We start from the raw sequence: 15,840 nt of genomic DNA, 5'->3' as shown, positions 1-15,840 counted from the left end.
CATATTTAAATGTTCATTTAACTACTTTCGTCTGTTATTAAAAAACACACACACAAAGAAAAAAAGTAACGAATCGCACATTTAAACTTCTGTGGCAGATTTTAGATGTATTTGGGAAACGTTTTACTTTCCAAATAAACCGACGGAAATACTGCGGTGGGCGGTGTCAGACGTCAACGGAAACGGAAGTGAATGAATGAAACGATGGCGATAGATAACCTGTAACGTCTCCGTGCAACTGGGACGAGGTCAGAGTGAGTTTAGTTTTCACACTTTGTGGCTATTTTGTCCAAACTACGTCTTTAACAACTGCCTTCAACGAGTACATTACGTGCTGACGTTAGAAAGAATACACATTAGCCTGACGGTGACTATTATAACTGCTGTAACGGTGACGTTTGTAAGCACCTCAGCTGGAAGTACCGCTGGATAAATTAACTGTAAGCCTGTACGCCCTCCCAGACCGCCCTACCTTTGACACACAATGAGACAGTTTAGCCTCGCTCTCCTCCGCCACATCTCCTCATCCACTGCCCCCGCACTCACCGAGACGTGCCGCCTTCACAGTTGGCACTGCTTCACTGCTTCACGCCCTCAGTACCGGAGCATCGTCCCGCCTCACAGCTGCCAGCACACACGGACTGAAAGCACAGCAGCCAGCCAGCACATACAGGACCTGAGTGGGCCTGAGCAGAGACTGCTGAATAAACTTTATGACGGGCTGATCGGAGGACAGCGGGCGTCTTTGGCAGAGTGCATCACTTTGGTGGAGACCCAGCATCCCAGAAAGAAAGAGCTGGCCCAGGTGCTGCTGCAGAGGGTCCTGGCTTACAGGAGGGAGCAGGAGAGCCGCAATGGAGGGAAGCCAGTGGCCTTCAGAGTAGGTGTGTAGGCTTAAGTCTGTGGCGGTTGTCTGAACTCAGTTTTTCTTGTCTCTAAGTGTCTTTGAACCTAAAATGTATTAAAATAAGTACATTTAAACTAAGGCTACTGCCATTGTATCTGCATTATAACCTACAGATCACAGTGGAGCTATAAGACACGAAACCTTCATATGAAGACTATTTTACAACTGCTGTTGTAAAATAGTTTCTCATTTCACACTTTTTTTTACGATAAAAAACAAAGTCACAGCCAGTAAATATGTCCTAATGCTGAAATCCCCACCACAAGGATAGTGGTGCAATTTCCGGGGGGATGAATTCTCTGAAATTTTCAGGCTTTGCAAAGATTGCAGTGGGCTTATTTGGACCCTTTTGTGTTTTAGTTCGGCCCCCAGGGCCTTATGTTTAACACACCTTGTAGTATGAACACGTCACCTCTGCCATGAATCCTTCATCAGACGGTTTCTGCAGCAGTGGCTCCGATGTTCTATGTGGTGCAAAGAAACAGTCACATAAATTTGCATTCAGATTTCTTCAGACTTGACCCCAAAGTGAAGTGTGTTTAACAAAAAAAAAAAAAAAAAAAAGAGTTTAACATTTTTACATTTAAACTCTGCGTTATTAAAGCTTTAAAAGCAGAAAGTAGAAACAATATTGTGTAGTTACTTTAGCACATAAATTTAAATTAGGTTAGTAGAAATCAGCTCTTGGGGCTGTTTGGTGCCATCCATTACAGTTTAACCTCCCTCCCACAAGAATCATGACTACCATTTTTATGCAGATGATCCACAGTTGTACTTGTAACTTTCCTCTAATGATCTAACCTCTGTTCACAAACTAATAAGCTGCATTAATGACCTTAACTGGTGGATGTCTTAAAACCTTTTAGAACTGAGCAGAGACGAGACAGAAATACTCGTCCAAAAAAAGTCAGAGACAAAAAAACCTGTTCATATTTATCATTCATTTCTCGTCACACAGTGAACAAGTCAGGCATCATTTTGGACAGTGATCTCACTTTTGATAACCAGATCAATAAGGTTACCTGTCACTTAAAAGTATATCTAAGGTTAGAAATTACAATTTCAGACTGACGCCGTGCATTCATATCACAAAGGTTAGATTATTTTAACACTCAAATCATCAATGGGCCGTCTATCCAAAACACAGCAGCCAGAATCCTTACAGGTACATGGAAATTTGACCACATTATCCCAGTATTGAAGACCACTTCATTGGCTCTCATTACCATATAAAATCACTTCTGTATGTTCACAAAGTTCTCAATGGTTTGGCCTTCCAGTACATATCTGACAACCAAGTCAGACCTCTTAGGTCATCAGGTTCTTTTAACTGGTTCCACAATCAGATCCAAGTAACCTGAAGGGTTCAGTTACTGTGCTCTGCGTCTTTGGAACAAGCTGCCTGCTCACTTGAGATCAATTACATCTGTGCGTACATTCAATAACCGACTGATGTAATGGAATGTGCTACGTAAATAAGTGTCATCGTCACTGTTTGTTGCAAACTGATGAGATCTCTTTGATTTCTCAGGTCTGTCTGGACCCCCCGGAGCAGGAAAGTCCTCCTTCATCGAGGTGGTGGGGAAGATGCTGACAGGACGTGGACATAAAGTTGCAGTGCTGGCTGTCGACCCATCCTCCTGCACCACTGGGGGTAACCGCTGACACGTTCATCATCTGCTTTTACTGTGATACAGATGAACTATTATTATTTTGAGCTTTACAGCGCACAGGGAAATTTTATGTAATGTTTAAAGATGCTGGATTTAGGTTCAGGGAATATTGTGCTGTTTATGTTTGGCTGTATTAAAGTGCTTTTCCTGATTTGTGTAGAAACATACGATGACGGAGATAAATGTTCATATCGGTCAAAGTTTCAAATAACGAGGTATGTTGACTGTTCCTTTCTGCTCTTGGTGTAAAGTCACTGAGCAGGGATCTCTTTAACACGACCATTTCAGGTGCAGAGCCCCGCAGCAGAAAGTTGTCTACCACAGGTGGTGGCCTTAAAGAGAGAGAAGTTAAAACTGCTTGCTTTAAACCATTTATTTTCCATAAATGAATCAGGCTATTTTTATTTGAGAGAATATAAAATATAGAGCAGGAAACAAGCAGAATAGGTCCTCTTTGAATAGGCTGAAATCACTGAGTAATTACAAGCAGCACTGCACAGTAAAACTGCTGCCAAGTGACTCATCCCTCTTGCTGCAGGGTCTCTGATGGGCGATAAGACTCGTATGACTGAGCTCTCAAGAGACATGAACGCCTTCATCAGGCCATCGCCGACCTCGGGAACACTTGGAGGTGTCACCAGAACAACCAACGAGGCCATTGTTCTCTGCGAGGGAGCAGGTCACGACATCGTCCTTGTGGAGACTGTAGGTAAGATGCTGTGACGCGAACCCTCGGAGTAAGCGTGTTAAAGCCATAATCTCAGCAAGTATTTGTTCTTCTGCTTGTACTAAGTTTTTTTTTTTTTAATGCAAACATAATTTGTTCAATGTGATGTCTGATAGCAGCGCCAGTCATCAGGCACCTGCTCTGCATCTCCAGGCTAAAATTTATTCACTGTGAGCGCTCTGAAGTTTGTGAAAGCTCATGATTATTCATCAGCTTTCATGATTTTTGAATGACTGAGCAAGTCCTCACCAGGACCAGCTTTCCTTTAAATTCTTTAGATTTTCAGACAACGCAAACGCAGGCAAATATTTAGTGTGACTGTTGGATGTATCGTTTGAAAAGCGTGAGGCTGTATAGGACTGTAGATTTAGTTTCAGATGAGAGGATACTGTGTCGTATCAAACTTTGTCGTGTTATCAGTCAGCAGTGATCGTTAAACTAGTCCTCTGTTTTGTCATCTTTCTTCTTTTTTTGTTTTTCCTCCAGGAGTCGGCCAGTCAGAGTTCGCAGTGGCAGACATGGTTGACATGTTTGTGTTGCTGATTCCACCAGCAGGGGGCGATGAACTCCAGGTCAGTGAAAACAAGCGTGCTTCAGCTCATCTGTGGAGCTGGAACAAAGTAATCGACCAGTAAAATTTAGTCATTGTTAATTTCGTGCTAATGTGTAGGGGAATAAAACCAGTTTTTGATTGAGCTGCTGTCATTTATCAGCCGCTGATTATCTGATATCAACGATCTTTAAATTCATCAGAATTATAAAACCTAAACTAAATTACCTGATGAATATATTTATGAAGCACTGTTTATAAGCAAAAGCAGATTGTGTGTCCACGTTTTTTTTGTAAAGATAAACATGCTCACAATAAGTATATGCTCGCCACTTAATTAATTAGGAAAATTATTCACTTCATTAGCCTTCCTCATGATGATTAATGCTACAGTGATTATGGTGGGACAGTAGGTAGCTGAAGTGGCATTTGTTTTAATTATAATAACTATTGGTAATGTGGAAACACTCGGACATGAACACATGAGGAAAGCAGCACGCTTGAAAATTCATTCCAGTAAATTAGTGCTTAATAATCAACCTGTGTTACTCAGAGTCAAAATGTACAGTTAGCTCATGGTCTACACATACCACCGTATATTTTTATATGGGATTATTTGAGCTAATCATAGAAAACCTAACTATATCAGAGGTGTTGTAATGTGCAAAAGTCTCATTTCTTTAAGTGGTCATGAGCAATATTTCTCCAGGCTTTCTGAAGGACTTTCAAAGTTTTCCTTTGCTTTTTCAGTCCAGTTCTCATACCTGGGGTTAGGGTTAAGGGTCGGCCATTTACTTTAGCACAGTTCTGTACAGAAAGAAAATATTTATACAATTCGATTCCATCTATCTTTGGATATCGACTGCAAAAATCAGCCATGTTGAATGGAAAGAAAGTCTTAAGACTTTTAAAGTCTCAGGCTTGAAAACACTTGACCGCAGCTCCGTGCAGGAGCCTTGAGGAGCTCAGGCATCAGGCAGCGTTTTCATCGTTTAATCATCCTCCTCTCTAATGACAAAATCTCTGTTCAGGGCATCAAGAGGGGCATAATCGAAAGGGCCGAGTTGGTCGTGGTGACAAAGTCAGACGGAGACCTGGTGGTGCCGGCCAGGAGGATCCAGGCTGAATACACCAGCGCACTCAAACTGCTCAGGAGACAGTCCAAATCCTGGAACCCTAAGGTGTGTGTGTGTAGTGATGTAATGATGCAAGGAGTCGGTAACAAGGATTTGGTGGTGTTTGGTGTTTGCTCTGCTGGGCAGCTACAGCACATGGACCCAACAAGATATCCCACAGAGAGGTCAGCTGACCCAGGAGGAGGAGGAGTGTGGGGGTGGGTCATCATAACATGACGGCACTAGTGCTGCAGTGTCCCACCTCACCCGCTCGCCTGGCTAGCCCTGTCCCTTTGTTTTCCCAGCCCAGTGCTGCATCTGCCCACCGGGCAAGCAGCCAGGAAGCACCCCCACCTACCAGTCCTTATTACCCCCCACCCCCCGCTCCCAATGCACTGGATACTCGGCTGCTGCGTCATGCATTTCACTGATTAGAAAAGTGCTCGTTCTCATAAAATCTGATAGGCTTCTCTTACAGCTCCTCTCTCTTTATGCTTCACGCTCGGCTTTGTTGTGCATATTCGTGTCTGTTTCCCGACTGTATGGCAGAGATTTAGTCTCTTGCTCTGCTTTGCGTGGCACTATGATGTGACATAAATACTATTTTGACTTGATGATTAAACTCTTGGTGGCATGTGAGGCGACTTTTATGGTTCTCTTCACAATCACTTAATCCTTTGGTCTATGTTATGTAGGAAATTGCAAAAGGTAAATGGTCCCAGAGTTGAGAAGCACGACGGGTCGTCTTTAAATTTAATCTTTGTTGTCCATCCAACAACCCAAAACCCCCAAAGACTGATTACACTGATGTCAGAAAAAAAAAGGCAGATTTTGGACAGTGAAACTAGAAAAAGGTTTTAGACATGTTGCTTAAAAAACGATTACATTCATATACACAGTGCATGCACATCATGAATTAACTGTGATTAATCACATTTTTGGAAACCTGTGCTTAGTTTTACTAGTCACACCCAGCGCTGGTTATTGCCAGACTGGCTGCATCAAGAAATCACTTAAACCGACTCTGTCTGATAAAGTGAAGCCGGCTAAAAGATCTCAAAGAGCAACACAATCTAAAGAAACTAAAAACAGCTGAGAGATAAATTCGTTGATATCTATTAGTCTGGAAAGAGTTACAAAGCTGTTTATAAGGCTTCAGGACTTATAACCACAGTGAGAGCCATTATTCACAAATGGAGAAAACTTGGAACAGTGGTGAACCTTTCCAGGAGTGACCGGCCTACCAAAATTACTCCAAGAGCTCATCGAGGACTCAGCCAGGAGGTCACAGAACAACATTCGGAGAACCGCAGGCCTCACATGTCTCAGTTCATGTCAGAGTTCATGATTCAACATGAGTCTGGGCAAAAAAGGCAACCATGAGAGAGTTCAAGGTGAAAACCACTGCTGACGCAAAAAGAACACAACGTCTCACATCACTGCATTGTCGAAGTCTCAAATCCAAGTGAGATTCCTTGGCGTGACCTTAAAAAGGCTCAAAAACCCTGCAATGTGTCTGAATTAAAACAACACTGCAAATAAGAGTGAGACGAAATTCCTCCACAGCGATGTGAAAGACTCATCGCCAGTTATTACAAACACTTGATTGCAGCTCTTACTTACCAAGCCAGGATCAACCAGTTATCAGGTTTAGGGGGCAAATAGTTTATCACATAGGGCCGCACAGGTTTGGACTTTTTTCCCATCTAATAAACAAAATCATCGCTTAAAAACTGCATATTGTATTTACTCAGGTTATCCTCGTCTAATAATAAAATGTGTTTTATGATCTAAATAATGCAGGTTTGACAAATATACAAAAAAAATTAGAAATCAGGAACACTATGATTTTATGTCTCTGCTCTTTCGTGTTTCTGATTTTATTTTGGTGCTTTTAGATTTAAATGTTGTTTCAGATGAGTTTTTTGTAACTTCACAGCACTTCTAATATTGGGTTTGTAAGATTAGATAAATTAATCTTGATTTCAGTTTGAGCTTCAAGGCTACTTTATTGTAAATCCAGGAGACGGACAGACCGACGTCTTTGAATGGCATTTCCAAGACATGTTGTGTTAACACAAATCTATTTTAGATGTCATGAAAGCCGTAGGGTCATTGAAGCTTTCTTTGTTCCCTGGTGTTTTAGAAATGCAATACAAAATTCCTCAAGTGCCTCTTTAAGAGCTGTTACATCCAGATTACAAGAAGCTTGTTTTCCCTCTCAGCTTTTAGTGGCTTCTTGATGATTTCTTACGGAGGAACAGTGAGAGCGGCTTTAAAGCTTTCAATGTTGCGGCCAGCGGAAACAAAACCAATGTGACGGCGGAGAGACGAATATTAGAAAGATTTGTGTAACACCTGAAAACCTGGAGAACTACAAGCATTTGTGTAACTAGATACCAGCAGAGGTAAGGCGGTCTGTGAATGTATTAAGTAGTTTTAAAAAGATCATTTATATGAGAGAATATGCTGTAAGTACAGTAAGTCACATGATCTTTCTTCTTCTCACCTTAACGTTGTAACTGGAACGTGTGTAAGTGGATTTTGATCACAGCTGCCATTTATATTCTGAGCTGTGTAAGTGACTCAAATTTGATTGTCAGCTGGTGTTTAATAGAAGACGGCAAAGAAAGGATCTGCACATCTGAATGGAGCTTTGTGTCTACCTGTAAACCTGGAGCCCGCTTTCAACAAACTCAATGTTACTCTGAATTTCATCATGCGCTCTCGGATCTGCATTAAGCTTTGAGGAGAGACGTGCAGTCGAAGTACTAAACACATAAGTGACATTTATCCCCGGATTGCCTGCGTGAACAAGGTGTTAAGGACAGACGAATGCTTGATATTTGCGTAGTGACTTGACAGCTTCTTGTAGGCTGGAGGTGCACTGAAAGGAAAAAACCTTAAATGCAGAACTCCCAGACTCTGATGCATTTACCGCATCCAAAATGTTCTCTTAATGATCGCGGGGGGGAAGCTTAAAGCCCGTCTTCGGTTAAACCTTTATTTTTAATAATAACCTCTACATTTATTGTGTATTGTAGGAAGCTCAGGTTGGCTTTTCCCAAGAAGACTTCCTGTTCAGCAGTCTGTACTGGTGAACCGGTAACCTGCTCAGGATTTAATCATCACTGGCATTTGAAAAACATCAATGTAAATGTGCCACGGTTGGCTCAGCAGTGCATGTTGCACTTGTAGTTAAAAAATAAAACATTAAAGCTGAAGTCGACAGGAAAAAATGAGACATTTTAAAACATAAAAACACACATCGGTATATCAAAGTGAACGTATAAAGTTAAAAGCACATATCTGTTGGTCGCATGGGGTCGAGCTCTGGTTTGTTTTCCCACCCCGGCGTGGTTTGTTTGGGGAGACGTGGCGGTGGTCCCCCATCCAAGCTCAGTCAGACCCAACAGGTGTATGCAAAAGACCTTCCTGTAGCCAGTTGTGCAGGTATGCACGCATGCAGAGAAGACAAAGTGCAGCAACTGTCGGTAAAACTAATGGAAATCCTGCAACGGGCTGACTGTTTTCATGTGAACTATCTAATAATTTTCATTTCATTTCATTTTGACTTTATTTTGACTTCAGTTTAGTTGCAGTTAGTTTTAAGAGAAGTATTTCTTACTACACTTTGAAAATGTTTAGTTTTTGTTTAGTTTTTATTAGTTTCAGTCTTTTATTATTTTAAGGAAAGTGTTTGTCAAAAAAAAAAAAATACAGAACGAGAGAAACAAAACTTTTCAAAAGCGGTTGTCTCACAGTCTTGTAGACGCCCTGAGTTTCAGTAAACACATTCATCAATGCCTCGGCATTTTCACCAAGCTAACAGATGCTGAAGCTAAAGACAGTTCCTCTGTTTTTATTTTAGTTCACAAAATTGTTTCAGTTCATTTCTTGGGGCGATCGTGGCTCAAGAGTTGGCAGTTCGTCTTGTAATCGGAAGGTTGCCGGTTCGATCCTCGGCTCTGACGGTCTCGGTCGTTGTGTCCTTGGGCAAGACACTTCACCCGTTGCCTACTGGTGGTAGGCCTACAGCCTCGCCTCTGTCAGGGCGGCTGTGGCTACAATGTAGCTTGCCATCACCAGTGTGTGAATGTGTGGATGACTGAATGTAGTGTAAAGCGCTATAAAAGTACAGGCCATTTACCATTTTAAAGGCCATTTCATTTTTTTCCCAAACAGCCCACATCTTACCAGCATCCAGATCTGTTGATTTGTCTTAAAAATTAAAAAACAAAATCCTCCACTGTTCAGCTGTCATGAAGAGAGGAAACCGCCATAGAAGTCTAAAGTATATGGAGCTGTAAATGTGCTTTTTGATACTGTTTAACATTAGATTCAATGGGGATTGTTTCGGTTTTGGGGTGAGCCTCAAGTGGCCATTAGTGGAACTGCGGCTTTTCTTAAACATACTCTTCCAGAGATCTGAACTTACCTCTGGCAGCTGCCGTCATTTTCGTGCTACTGACATGACCTTGAAATGAAAATGATGATTTGCTTTAAAGACTTCATGACCTACAGGAGGCATAAAAATCCATTAACAATATAAAACTTTCTCTGTTCTGTATATTTTGCTGTGACTGTGAAACGCTCATTTTGAACAGCTGAATCATGAATCTTCCCACCCCTCACCTTCTCCACCCGCAGGTGGTGCGGGCTTCCTCGCAAACCTTCGAGGGCATCCCAGAGGTCTGGGCCAAGATGGAGGCATACCGGGAGGCCGCGCTGGCCAGCGGTGAGCTGCAGGGCAGGCGGACGGCCCAGCAGAAGGTGTGGATGTGGAGTCTGATCCAGGAGAGCGTCCTGTGCCATTTCCAAAATCACCCCGGTGTCAGAGAAGCTCTACCCCACCTCGAGGAGAGGGTCACCAAAGGAGCCATCTCTCCAGGACTGGCTGCTGACCTGCTTCTCAGAGCCTTTTCTTCATCCTCTTCATCACAGTAATCACTGGGACTGCACTGTCAGATAAGGAACGGATCACTCACTGAAAAGGAGAGCGAGAAAATGACCTTGGCTCTGCGGTTTGCACAAAAAGACTCGATCTCTGCTCTTTTAACACACGATTTAGAAATTTAAATACGTGAGAGTCACCCCCCGTCTACAGAGGCTTCGCTTTCTGATTGCTTTCATCCAAGTCACAAGAGCAGGAAGAGCGCTGAAAGTCGTCATTTCTCGTCAGCGGCTCCGAGACGCACTCGCGTTTGGCAAAAATGAGATGCGTTGAGAGTCCGAGATGTGAAACGCGGAAGCGACCGTCTCTTTTGGACACTACGGACAAGTTTTAACGAGATCAGTGAAGGAGGATTCAAAGGTCGTGTGGTTGCAGTTGAAGAATAGTTTGAGCGGTATCTTTCACTATCATGAACGGCGTGTTACAGTAAAGCTGTGACTCGTTCCTCACGATCAGTAATATCAGTAATAACAGCCTATTTGCGAGCCACAAAGCGTCAATGAAAGGATCGGGCTTGGGTAGAATCGATTTAGTTAGAGCCCCGTGTTTCTGCTGCTGAACTACTGAAGATGTTGCTCTAATAACAGGTTTTCCTCAGGAAAGCATCGAGGCTTTGCATCAGTGTTTTTTCTTTTTTTGTTTGTTTTTTAATCCACTGTTTGGTTTCTATTAAAGAACAATTTGAATCTTAAGTGGACAAGTGAATTACATTAAATCTGCCGGCGCAGTTGGCCGAGCTCTTCTACCGCTGCGTGTTTGCTCACGATATGAAAAAGGGCCGAGTGATTAATGTTACCTCTACGAATATTAGCCCTGAGATTTGTCAGAGATTTAATGACATTTCTTTTCGGCTCTCCGGAGCCAGAAATGTCAGCGCTGGGCTTCGTCTGAATGACTCAGCTGTACGGTTGCTTCGAATTCAGGCAAAACACACTTTAATATTTCCAGAATTAAGTTCATACTGCGCTGCGCTCCCGGACACCACCGGAGGACTGAACACAAAGAGAAGTCACGCACTCATAATGCCGGTGCAGCTACTTTATTACTTTATTATTTAAAGAGGCTGCTGCAGCTGCTTTATTCATGGACCCCGCAGCAGACGCCGGTGTCAGCGGCATATTCTTATACAGTCTAATCTATACACAGGGTATTTCCCACCCATTATGTACTCGTAGGCTGCACCTGTTATTTTTAGTGTCTGTTAATCCGTCAGCTATTTTTTTTAAATATATAAACTTATGTAAACGTACACATCATAATTTCCAGACTCCAAACTGACATCTGAAGACTGAGGGAAAGCCTGGCTGTGGCCTCCAGTTTTAGTCCAGGAGTCCTGTAGGGTTGTAAGTGTTCTTTAAACCAGAAGAAAATGCGAGGTCACATAAAGTTCAAATCCAGTTTGTTGATTCGATTTTCTGAATTCGCACACTGGAGTATTGTCTTCAACCCACCGGGCGAGCAGGTGGCGTGGACGTCCAAGTGTGTGAATGCGATGACTCGATTTTCAAATTGATGCCATAGGTGCATCTACTAAAAATCTCAGATGTGTTCAAATCCCGGTGACCTCGATCTAAAGGTCAAGGTCAGAGGTCAAGTTTTCTGAAAGTCTAAAGAATCCCTTTTGTAACATTCTTGTCCCAGGTTGCCCTGTCTCCTTATCCTCTCTTTCTTCTTCTCTTCCTCTCCATCGCTACCCACCGGTTGTGGCAGATGGCCGCCTGTCCCTGAGCCTGCTTCTGTCAGATGTTTCCTCGCTCACGGGGAGTCGTGTGATTGTTGCGGTTTTTTCTCTAATACTGTAGAATCGTTAACTTACAGTGTAAAACCCCCTGAGCTCACTGAAAATGCCAATAAATGCTAAAACAAAAATATATCGATGAGATAGAAAAGGCTGTTTGGTTTCTGTAACATCATAGTCCAACAGTCGAAGCTGTCAGCACAATGATGTTGAAGAACTCCCTTGTGTTTGTCCCGTTGGTCTAATTATGAGATTGTGTACACGTGGCATTAAATTTGTGTAAACTTGCTGGTACTTCTGACACACAGTAAGTCACTTAAACTGGTATTGAGAGCTTATTACCTTTTGCATTGTGGGCTGGTTCTTATATAGCACTTTTCTACTTGAGCACTAAAAGCAGTTTTTACAACACAAGCATTTTTTAGTACATCCAAGTCCTTTCTATATAACATTCACACTCCGATGAACGCACCGGGATCATCATCTTGGCACGCAGACCTGGAGCAGCCAGGAGTTGAACCCCCGACCTTTCAATTAGTAGATGTCCTGCTCGACCTCCTGAACCACAGCCACTCTAAGCTCACAGCACCTGGTATTCCCAGGCGGTGCATCCGAGTACTAACCGGGCCCGACCCTTGCTCAGTGTCCGAGATCAGGTGTGCTCAAGGAGGTAGGATTGTAATCCTGCTGGAACAAGGTCCTGGGTTCAGATCCAACAGTTTTTCAGTGTGGAGTTTGGATGTTCCTCTCCGTGCCTGAGGGAGGTCTTTCCAGGTAATCAGGCTTCTTTTCCCAAAAAGACAAGCATACGGAAGCTTGTTTCTGCCACTGGGCAGATAAAACAAGTCATCTATTAGTCAAAATTTCAACTCACCCAGAAGTTTGACTCATTAAGTCAACATTTTGCAATAATAACTTGAAATTTTCACTCATCTCTACCTTTTCAAATAATTTTCTTTTTGTGGGAGAAACAAGACCCTGAATTGAATAAGTGATAAAAAAAAAAAAAGTGGTTAATTTGTTTAAACTTGTAGTTATTTCTTACTTACAGGATCAATAGAGGAGAAACGCTACAGGTGACTACAGAGAGAAAACTGTTTAGATCACCATGAAAATTTCCGGTCTGTCTAATGCTCTGTATTGCAAGTTTTATGAAAGTGTATTTTTGATGAGGCATTGTCACCCCTGTTATTGGCATAGTTTTGCAGATCATAAATCGAATTGGACAATGACTAAAGCCAAGGTCATTAGAGTCTTTATAAAATCTGTTTTTATCATTTGATAAACCAGAAAAATATGAATAAATGTTCATAAATCAGTGTCTGAATGCTGTATAAATAAAATCCATCTGTTTAAAAAAAAGCAGCTTTAGAAATATAAACGAAGTTTCATGTAAGAGCTGAGTTGGAGATTTCTTGCTTGGAATAAACACAATTACTCCGAATGTGGCCTTTCAAGCTTGTTGTAATGTCACGTCACTGAAAAACTAATATTTATGGTTTTCAAATAAAACGTATCACCATGGATATCATATGCAAATGAGATGTTCTCATTAAATATGCACACATTTGCATAAATGAGAAAAAGTACAATAAGCTCCTGAATTTGTATTTTAGATATTGTCTTTCTGCTAGTGTGGAAGAATCACTGTTATGTAACCAAAATGGCACATCTGACTTATGCCTGAAATATCTCACCTTTAAAAGCCGGCAGATGTAGTTTGAAGCAGTCACAAGATCAAGAAGGCGTGATTCATTTCCTCCAGGTCACTAAGAACTGGATTTGCTTTTATACACTATGTAAATAATCTTTATCGTACCATCAGTGTTCTGTAAATGTAAGTTTGTGCTTTCTTCAGCCACTAGAGGTCTCCCAAATCCCACTCAGCTGTGGGTTCATTATCCTAATGACTGAACCCTCAGTGCCAACCGCCCTCCCTTTCTTAGCGCCCCCGCCTCCTGCCCTCCATCCATTCTTCATCGAGGTTGCCTAGGGTGCCGGGTCACTCAGAGGTGAGGACATCAGCAGCTGCCACTCTCCTCGAGGTCGAGCTCGAGGTACTGTAGACCCAGCTCTCTGTACACAACCATCCTCTGCTTTTTTTTCCCCCCCTCTCTCTCAATCCTCACTGAAAAGCAGAAAGGAGCCAAGCTTGGTACAGTACAGAGCAGGAGGGCTGAGTGTGTGATTGTACAGCTTTCTCAACCTCCTCAAAGGAAAAAAACAGGGTGAATTCAGTGCTAATCTGTGCTTGTACTTTCTAGTCTGCTTTGGAAATACTGCGAAAGCCCCCACCAACCGCTGGACGGGCTCCCAGGTCGCTGCTCGTTTGCTCCCGCCTGCGTGTGAGAGGAAGAATGCCCCTTGAATGCAGATGGATTCATTAGGTCTGAGTAACACCCATCTCCTCCATCATGCTGACACAAACACATACACACTGTAACTGCTCTGGCTTTGCAAAAGGGAACAGTGAGTTCTGCAGCTCTGGACTCCCTCCACGCGCACACACACACACACACATCCATGCATATACACACAGTTGTCTCCAGTGTAAACAACACCATGCGGTTTCACTAAGGAAGATTAACTCAAATGCTGCCGGATCATGTTCAGCCATCTTAGCCCAAACACAGGGCCCGTCCACATGTGTTTAGCATTTTGCCGGATCTCTTGAATGTAAGCAGAGGACAGAGACAGGCTCTTTGATGAGGTTTTCTTTTACTGGTTGTTTTTTTCCATGTTTAATAGAGGAGGGGGGGGGCTTACATTCACAGCGTTTCATTGTGTCAGCAGTCTGAAGTCAAAATGCCTTCCTTGGTTAAAGAGCAAACTAAGAACTGTTGTGATTGTTGCCTAAAAACTCAGCTTAACCCCCTCCAAGAAAAAACCTCAGAGCCCGAATGCTGAAAAATGAGGCTACAACACATGTCAGTAAACAGAGCGGGTGTACTGTAGCGCAGAGAGGCACACATGTTTCTCCTCTTGTAGGATGCATCAGCGTAGTAGTTTGTTTTCTGCTCAGATCAGAGCGTGAGGGAAGCCTGACAGAGGGAAATGTCAGCCCTGCTACCAGCCACATTTTTGGAGATGTGTGTGTGTGTGTGTCTATGTGTAGTGTGACAGCCGGTCATGGGCTGCTGATCCACAAAGCCTCAGCCATCTCTTCTATGTTTGCTCTCCTCCTCACACACGAGCACATAACATCACACTCGCCCACCTTCCTCCTCCTCCCCCTCTCCATTCTCTCTTGTTTTATTTTTTTGTTTTCTTTTCTTCCCCTTCTTACACACACGAACATCCGTCCGGCTCACCGCTTACACATCTTGTACATACATACGAGCCATCCATCCATCCCCTGTCGCACACACTCGAGCTGACTGCCTCGTTGCCAACCCGGCCGCTCTGACTCGCCTGGCTGCACTGCTGTCCCTCTGTAGTGACAGATGAGTGTGTGTGAGAGAGAAAGAGAAGCATTTCCTCCAGGCTCGGGACTCGACTTTTGAGACAGCCACAAAAACGATGCGAGGAGCCCTCTCGCTTCCCCCGCTTTGCTTGCAGATGTAGCACCCCACTCATTATGCTGCTCCGGTGGGTCACTGTGCAGCCTCTTCATAAGAAGACCCTCATGGCGACACGTCTTATTATATCAGCTGCTGAGATGGATGTTAATGCTGGGCTGCGCTGGGCGTGCTCTCCAGCCTGTGGAGTGATGAGACGTGGTGGTTTGGTATTCAAAGTGCATCTCATTGCATGGGCTAATTCTATTTAACCTGGTGAAGTCTGCCGGCTGGCACGGTCAGAATGCCCCAGGGAGAGACCACTGTGTACCTCTGCTTTATTACGCACCTGAGGAGGCTCGCTCTCCCACACGCTCCTCTGTTTGCTATGTGTAATTTACTGGGCAGCCTGTGGGCTAAGGCCTTCATCTGCAGGAAGGCGCGAATAGAGCCTTGGCGCCAGTAATTGGACTTTAGAACTGATTGGGGAACTTGATTGACCCCCGGTAATGGATTTGAGTGAATAATTATTTGTAGTTATGGTTGGAAGATGATATCAGGGAGAGAGAGACCAATCCCACCAGTGTGACTCACCCCTGCCGCCAGAGCAGAACGCTGCCAGCACTCAATTAATGAAATCCAGCTGCTCAGGCTCCCCATGTGTAGTGGCTGATCAAAA

General features: G+C 43.3%; 1 protein-coding gene across 1 annotated transcript; it reads left to right on the top strand.

Annotated features, from left to right (window-relative positions):
• Window positions 1-177: 177 nt before the first annotated feature.
• mmaa (metabolism of cobalamin associated A) lies at window positions 178-10,614 on the top strand. Its single transcript, XM_085276562.1, has 6 exons — window positions 178-884; window positions 2,439-2,561; window positions 3,119-3,289; window positions 3,794-3,879; window positions 4,889-5,038; window positions 9,623-10,614. Exons 1-6 carry the CDS (start codon window positions 485-487, stop codon window positions 9,917-9,919), a joined length of 1,227 nt encoding a protein of 408 aa, XP_085132688.1. The 5' UTR covers window positions 178-484; the 3' UTR covers window positions 9,920-10,614.
• Window positions 10,615-15,840: the final 5,226 nt, after the last annotated feature.

Source organism: Mchenga conophoros, linkage group LG6, assembly GCF_057382185.1.
Source record: "Mchenga conophoros isolate Kocher_MC1m ecotype Shallow Benthic linkage group LG6, M_conophoros_male_GT1.1, whole genome shotgun sequence".
Classification (NCBI taxonomy): Eukaryota; Metazoa; Chordata; class Actinopteri; order Cichliformes; family Cichlidae; genus Mchenga; species Mchenga conophoros.
Note: the sequence above shows the minus strand (reverse complement) of the source record. Positions and strands in the feature narration are given on the sequence as shown.

Coding starts and splice junctions, on each gene's coding strand:
- mmaa (XM_085276562.1), top strand. CDS start 485: ATGAGACAGTTTAGCCTCGCTCTCCTCCGCCACATCTCCTCATCCACT. Junction 885..2,438: donor GCCAGTGGCCTTCAGAGTAG/GTGTGTAGGCTT, acceptor TTGATTTCTCAG/GTCTGTCTGGACCCCCCGGA. Junction 3,290..3,793: donor CGTCCTTGTGGAGACTGTAG/GTAAGATGCTGT, acceptor TTTTTCCTCCAG/GAGTCGGCCAGTCAGAGTTC.